This window comes from Diachasma alloeum, unplaced genomic scaffold, assembly GCF_001412515.2.
Source record: "Diachasma alloeum isolate Michigan unplaced genomic scaffold, Dall2.0 Dall_scaffold_00207, whole genome shotgun sequence".
Lineage (NCBI taxonomy): Eukaryota > Metazoa > Arthropoda > Insecta > Hymenoptera > Braconidae > Diachasma > Diachasma alloeum.
The window spans coordinates 409,331-417,305 of NW_021680372.1; the positions used below are offsets into that span (position 1 = coordinate 409,331).

General features: G+C 41.1%; 1 protein-coding gene across 1 annotated transcript; it reads left to right on the forward strand.

Moving 5' to 3' along the window:
• Positions 1 to 4,306: 4,306 nt before the first annotated feature.
• Positions 4,307 to 6,253, forward strand: LOC107036232 (fork head domain-containing protein FD4). Its single transcript, XM_015254029.1, has one exon. It carries the CDS (start codon positions 4,524 to 4,526, stop codon positions 5,838 to 5,840), a length of 1,317 nt encoding a protein of 438 aa, XP_015109515.1. The 5' UTR covers positions 4,307 to 4,523; the 3' UTR covers positions 5,841 to 6,253.
• The last annotated feature ends 1,722 nt before the right edge of the window (positions 6,254 to 7,975 follow it).

Consider the following 7,975-nt stretch of genomic DNA (forward strand, 5'->3'; position numbering starts at 1 on the left):
TAGATTCCTTCTTTTCCTCTCGTTATCACTACAAATATCTAATTTCCCTACAATTTCATATAACTTTTATGTATAAATCGGGCCAATTCCATGTATAAAATATATAATTTTCAGATTATATATTTTTCCGTATGACCGACGGTAGTGGCCGTGCGGTTAGAGTGCTAGACTCGTATGCCAATGATCCGGGTTCGCTTCCCGGCACCGGCGGTCCAAATTTATAGCGCTCTAATTTCACAGTTTCACTGCCGAGCGGTAGTCCCGTCAAAAGGACAACTGTACCAGGGCAGGTTTTTCCCTCGAATGAGGTTTTCTCTCCCTTCGGCAAATGCGGTACAGTTGGTGGAGGGGGGTGGGAAGGGAACAAATCGTAAAAACCCGAAAGGGTATACGAGAAGAGAATTTTTTTTTATTTTTCCGTATGTGGTACTTAAAAAATCTTCCAACTTACAAATTATCGTTTGCATAAAAGATCATAACTGTTAAATTTCTATTTCATATTGATTAATTGGTCCTTCTCGATAGATTTTTACTTATCATTTACTTCCACTTTTCTTTTTTAGCGAATGGCATAAATTCGATTATTTATAATTTTTTTTGCATGCGCACGTTTTAGGTTCCATATTATGAGCAGATCCATGCCAAATGAGCAGACTAAAAAAGTTCAGATTGGGAATTTTTGTCTTGAACTTTTCAGGCAGGTATCACAAAAAATCTTTTGCTAATAATCCTTTTTCCGTACTGACCTTCACTTTTCCCAGGCCGGGGATTGGTATTGACCCTTCCCCGAACCCCAGGTAGAAAATGCCAGTTTTGGAGAAACGGGCCAAGCCTGGCACAAGCCTGGGCTTGCCAAGTCTGGGCGCCCAGGCTTGGACCGAGGTTCGGCCATCCCTGGGGACCAGGGCTTGAGTCTCGGGAGAAGGGCGGGTAACCGAGCCTTGGTTGACAGATCTGGCCCAGCCTTGGCCGGACATTGGTATGCCGGAGCTCGATAACCAAGCCTTAGCCAGCGGTGGCCCGGAGCTTGGTCATTGGGCTCCAGCCGTTGGTGTAACTGTAAGGATTAAATCGCAAGGGTGAGATGATGAGAATGGAATCATAGGGGTGGAATCATAAGGGTAAAATCTGAAGAGTAAAATTGTAAGGGTCAAATCGCAATAATGGAAAGGGGCGAAAAAATCATAAGACTGAAATTCTGAGGGTTGAATGGTAAGGGTGGAAACTTGAGGGTAAAATATTAAGGGTGTAATCGTAAAAAAATGGTGACATTGTACGTGTTGAAGTCACATGTTACTCGCTAATTATTACGAAAAGAAGAAGAATCGTCATTCAACAGTAATCCTAATTGTTACAATTATTATTGTAATTAATAATAATTATTATTATTATTCATTATTGAATTAATTTACCGATTAAACTGTAGTTGAATCACTTAATATTTCTATCAACTGAATAATAAAACATTCAAGTCGAAAAAAACCGAGATGGAATTAATATGGAAGATTTGAAGTAGAGGTTTTACGAATTGCGCGGTAGACTAGTGGTTAGGGCGTCGGATTAGTAGTCGTGAGGTCGTGGGTTCGAGCCCACGTTAGGGGGTAATATTTTAAGTTAACAAAATCGGTTTTTCAGCGATGATTGCGTTAGGGTTTGGTAGGTAGGGCACAATGAATACTAAAAATCATCCTAAAAAATGTTAATTATTTTGTTTTTGATATTATTGATAATTGCCATGAACAGTTTGGCAGCCAGTGCGGCACCAGTCGCATACCGGTATTGACTTTTTTTCCTCGTTGAACCTATTACGAATGCTGAGGAGTAATATTAAATTACTTGTATTTCAATCACCCATATTATCATATTCATGTAATTAAGTAATGTTTAATTGAGCCTGGCCAACAACTGGCAATCAACGCTGGGCCGAGATGGGCGCCCAGACCTGGCCCGATGTTATCATTCCAGGTTTCAACCAAGTCCGGCGCGGTCCCGGTTGATGAACGGGTCCCGAAGTTCGGCAGGCCGGCCACCGGGCTTGGGCCAAGCTCGGCCCATTCGTTTTTTCGTACGTGGGATTGTGAGGGTTGAACGGTACACTGATAGAATGATTCATTTCTCCCAAACGAGATTCGTTAACTATTAACGAATGGTAGGGTTGAATATGACCAAATGAATATTCGTTAATAATTAACGAATGGTGCCATGGGGTTTTTTTAATCGCGTAGTTGGCCAGTCCTCGCCTTCGGCTCGGACGCCAATTCCTATCCACGGGAGTAAAAAACCCCATGACACTCGCCCTGAAATATACTATTTCGAAAAATTTCACAAAATTATACGTTTTTCTAATACATTAATTTATACAACTTCTCGCATATTTTTGAGCAATTGTGGTTATTGATTGAATTACTTTCAAAAGTGAAAGGGAGTTGATCAAAAATCCAAAATGATTCATTTCCACCCTCATCATACATCTTTGCCATTGATCATCTTTGTTTATTTGCGGGATTAATAATTATTCAACAGTTTGCGTAAGCGCCGGGCAAAGGAATAAACGAGACCGGCTTATGGGGTAACAGAATTCCCTTAATTTTTCAAATTTTTGAACAAATTTTCTGCTGAAAGTTATCGATATTTTCTAAAATCGAAGCACATTAATCTCGAGAAGGTGATGATGAAGATCAATGTGCTTTGGGTTAAAAAAATATTAATAATTTTGAGCAGGAAATTTGTTTAAAAATATCGAAAAACCGATGGCCTTCACGGAGAGAAATTTTCTAGAAAATTTCTAGTACGAGTACTGGAAAAAATCACAAACTTCACAAGCGTAATTTTTGCAAATCAAAATGCAGTTAAACTAACCCAAGTTCAAAAGTAACCACGACAAATCTATCGTGAGGAGAACTATAAAATAGTTGCAATGACTACATTCCATTGTAGTAATTACTTCTCCGGCCAAGTTACCGTAACCCATGAAAAATTGTTGAGGACTATTTGACTATAATTCGATGGCGATGGAATACAGTCAGAAGAATTATATTTTTCTCTCAGTCAGTGCAGAATGTTCTTTCGAATAAAATAGATTATTTTTAATTAATCAAAATTCTGAAATACAACAGCTTCATATCAGGCATTTCCAGAGTCACTGTAACCGAGTGGTATATAGGACGTGGCGTCATTGTATTTCCGCTGTCCCTCGACCCATGTACTGATGCCATTTGTTGAGGGTAAAAACATACATGTATAAATACTCACAATTCGCACACACCAATGAAAAAAAAAATATTCGCACGTATCTGGACTCGATGGAGTGAGTGTGCGACAGCCCTTCAGCCAACCTCCACCTCATCCAGCAATCCCACCAACACGGCAATGTAAATTGTGTTGATGTGAAAAGCTGTGTGCGCCCAGCAGATATGAAACCAGCATGGCGGATGCTTACAAACAGTTGCGGGGCGGGTTGCCCCCCTCAGTAGTCACACACGTATTGCCTCATACGTGTGCACCCAATTGATGCTTTTAAAAATAAACAGCATGACATACCTTTTGTCGTATCAAGCCATAACGGAGGTTTTGTGAGAAGGAATGAAAGCAAAAGGTGGGAAAGCAACGTTAGTTGCCCTTTGAGGTGGAGCCAGAAACTGTTTTTTTCTCCCCCACGTGTTTTTCTGCCTCTCCGAGGTTACGAGGTAAAACATGGCTGCCTACATCAACGTGCGATGCCCCATTTCCGTCTTGCATGACAATGACCAAAAACTGACATCTCGATTTCTCATAAATAATTACTGATAGATTCAGTTGCTCGATTACAAAGTTTAGGCCATACTGATTTAATATGATTCCTTGCCAAAGCTATCTATTTTCCGTTGGATACCCGTTCCAAAACACGCTCCGTTGAAATCGAAACCCCCCCACCCCCTCCTGTTGTGATAAGAGAGATAGGGAGGGTGTCGTCATTGTGATCACACCACCACGAAATGACGACCCCACAGACATCACCTTGGGCTGTTTGAACGTGCAACAGAGCCTAAGATCAATATCTCGTACGGTGTACGGGCGTATCCTGAAATCCCAGTGGTAGCCCCACCCAGTGAGATTTTCTATTGGTCGAGAGCTTGGTGTACAACTACCCAGAGCTTCATCCAGCCTGCTGTTGCCGGTGGGTATAGATGAGCAGAGTGGGGCGTAACAGCTCCACCAACCGTAGCCTCTCGTCATTCTAATGTCGGGGAAGTGGGGATGAACCAACATTGGAAGGCTCTGCTTCGAAAAGATCGTAAATCATGACCAGTCGCTCGCACGTCGCGATTCGAGCCGAACATCCATCAATCTCAGTGTGTGACGAGCTGTTATAGGATAATTGTTATTTATAATTTGGTAATGTGCAGTTGTTGATTGATCAGTGAGGATTGTTTGAATTATTGACAAAGTGATTGTGGATTTTATGTTGAAGCAAATGACAGATAGAGTTTGAGGATTTTTGTGGTTGAAAAGTGGAGGTTGATAAGAGTGAAGGATTCAGGAGTATGTGCAGCAACGAGAGTCCACCGCCGGCGAAGGAGCCCCTTGCGGTTGGTCTAGGGGTTGGCAATCCAATGGCAGGATTTCTGCCAGGTCTAGAGCAGCATTACAGGCTCCAGTTCTATCATTACGCTATGGCCGAGCGCCTGCGACTAGTCCAGCAATTGCATCCCCAACATCCTGGAGTGGGTCATCCGAACTCAGGGGGACCTGCATCACATCTAGGAATGTCTCCAGGATTCCCGGCACCCCTGCCACTTTATCCGGCGGCAGCAGCAGCAGCGGCAGCCGCGGGCTACCCCAGCAGATTAGCCCTGTCAATGGCTCTACTTCATCCCCATCATCCGAGGATTCCGGAGGAGCCCAAACCCCAGCACAGCTACATTGGGCTGATCGCAATGGCGATACTGTCGTCACCTGATAAGAAACTAGTGCTGTCGGATATCTATCAACACATACTGGAGCACTACCCGTACTTCAGGTCCCGTGGTCCCGGCTGGAGAAACTCCATAAGACATAATTTATCGTTGAACGATTGTTTCGTGAAATCGGGGAGGAGTGCCAATGGAAAAGGTCACTATTGGGCGATCCATCCCGCGAATCTGGAGGACTTCAGGAGAGGAGACTTTCGGCGGCGCAAGGCGCAGAGAAAAGTCCGCCGTCACATGGGTCTCGCGGTTGAGGAGGAACCAGACAGTCCTAGTCCTCCGCCGTTGCCTCCAACTCCACCGCCGGCGGCTTTAGTCGGCCCCGTCAATCCTCAAGCATTATCAGCAATCTGGAGTCCCCATCATCATCACCATCAAGTCTCTCAGCAGGCGCATCACCAGACGCCTCAGCAGCTCTCCCCCCAATCATCATCGCCAACTCACAATCAACATCGCCAAGTCCACAGTCAAACATCGATGAGGAGTTGCTTCCAGCCGTCGCGGAAACGACAATTCGACGTCGCCAGTCTCCTAGCACCTGACGACCAAAATTCCGAATCTTCGCTTCTCAGAACAGCGAAAGTCCGGAGATTCAGCTGCAGTGAATCCGAACACGAGGTCGACCAGATTGATCAGGAGGAAGAGGATGTGGACGTTGATGTTGATGTCGACGTAGACGTCGTCGCTGAGGCGAATCCCTTGTCATCACCCGTTGCCACCCCCAGTGCTAGTCCTGACGGCAAAATGGTATCACCTGGCAGTCACTGTGATTGGAATTCGGCGACGGCGCTCAGGGCAACTGCCCAACCGCTATCCGCCATTCATCTTCACAATCATCTTCATGTGAGGAATTACTACATTCAGGCGAACGCTACTTCCAGCTCTAGCGTATAGACTTTTTTGTACTTGATAAGATCACAAGTAGATAATGAATAACGAAATTTGGTGTACATAAATCCTTTTTTTTTTATGATGATCTCCAATGTTCAAAGTGTAATATAAAACTGAGTGTAATATATTAGATTGTAATGATAATTGTAATTCATGATTGTAAAATCCTGATTGTGTAATTCAGGGGAGGATCCTGCACTGATAGACTGATTCATTTATTCCTAACGAAATTCCTCAACTATCAACGAATGGTAGAGTTGAATATGAATGCCAAATGAATATTCGTTAATTGTTAACGAATGGTTCACTTGAAAAATGAAAATTGAGTCAAAAAAGGCTCTTCAAGTGTGCATTTGTTAACTATTAACGAATGAACATTTGGTGAGAGCGAATAAATCATCGTCTCCAACCAAATCCATTCGTTAACAATAACCAATCCTTTCTATCAGTGTAGTCGAAGGGGGAAAAAATGAAAAATCCAAAATTGATATCCTCGATAAATTAGTAATAACAAACGACCTTATGAGATAAAAGATTCCTTCGTATGTTTATGTATAAAAAATGAATGTTCTTGTGTTCTCGTAGTCAGATTGAAGAACTAAATTGCGAGATGCATAGGAAAGAGTGATGAGGAATATTGCCGATTCGATATCGGTGATTTAATAAAAGTCTGTTCCCACGAATAATATTTGTCCATTTTTTTATTTTGCAAGACCTTCTACATTGGGTATATTGAAAGGAAAATTATCAGGGGGCGATGTCGCATCTACTGTCAATCAAACGTCTGACGCAAATGTAGTCACTTATTTTTTTGTTCCGGAATGTAACGGATACATAACTGTCAACAATAATCAATATCACATTTTAATATTCATTTGGTACTACATATGGAGGCATTTAAAGGTGGAATTGACAACAATATGTGGAATAACCCTTGGCTTCAGGCGCATAGATATGCGTTGGGAGTTGACGTTGATGGTAATTGTCTCTCGAATGCGGTTGAGAAATCCATTTGTCCATTCGTAACAGCGATAATAGAAGTTGCCAGCCATTAGTGTATGCAAATAGACAACAGTCATGGGGGCTTTCATGCGGTATTTAGGATTCTTCGTTGTTTGAATTGTCTAGTTAAATTCTTTATGAACAACTTCTGGAAAAAAATTTCAATGTGAAAAATTCCAGATGCTTCGAATGGTAAACAATTTCAATTCGTAAGATGAATTGTGGTTTGAATGAGGAATTAACGGGAAATCGAGACGTATTACGAATGGAATCCGCGTAAGTAAGCAAGATTTTTGTTTCAGGTTCTCTATTTTTCATTGGGCATTTGACTCGTTTCCTCTTGGAATTGGTACCTAACAGTCACCTGGTGCTTAAGGTGGTAATTATCCTATGTTTATCGGCCATTAATTCTTGGGGACAATCCGGGATAATGGGAAACATTTCAAGTGGACCGTCATCAGGATTATCCGACTTGTCTGCTGTGGGTTTTTCGATGGAAATTGCTGAGTTTTCGGTTTTCTCGAGAACATGAATTGAGTGCAATATTTTTTCTGATATTGCTTTTTCTTGCTTTTATATCTGAGGTAATGAAGAAAAAAATAAAGGCCAGAAATCATATTTAATGAAATTGAAAAATCACTCGTGTATAAGGGCCGTAAAAGTTATTTTTCACTTTGATGTATTTATTAGACTCACTTATGAGGGGCTAAGGAAAAAATTCATTTATTTGCATTAAATAAACTTTATTTGAATCAAATATATCTCTATTAGAATTGTAAATCTCTATTAAGTAAAGTTTATTTGATTCAATAAACGATTTATTTGATTTATTTGATTCAAAAAATTTCATGAGACAATTTCAGCTTTGTTATATGAGAGTCAAAGATATAATCAAGATCAAAAATCACAATTAATAAGGTTTAATAATAACTCTTTACTCTCATAAGAGTCACAAGGGTTAAATTTTTTACTTTTAACATCCAAATCAGTTGACAAAAAAATCAGAGTGAAAAGTAAATAAAGGGGAGAATAAAATCGTAAAAGCCATAAGGGTCAAAACAAATTTCATGACAGACAATTTCATCTTTGTATATGAGAGTCAAAGAAACAATGAAGATAAAAAATCATAATCAATG

Bases quoted from the DNA above. Each gene is read 5' to 3' on its own strand.
- LOC107036232 (XM_015254029.1), top strand. From the start codon at position 4,524: ATGTGCAGCAACGAGAGTCCACCGCCGGCGAAGGAGCCCCTTGCGGTT.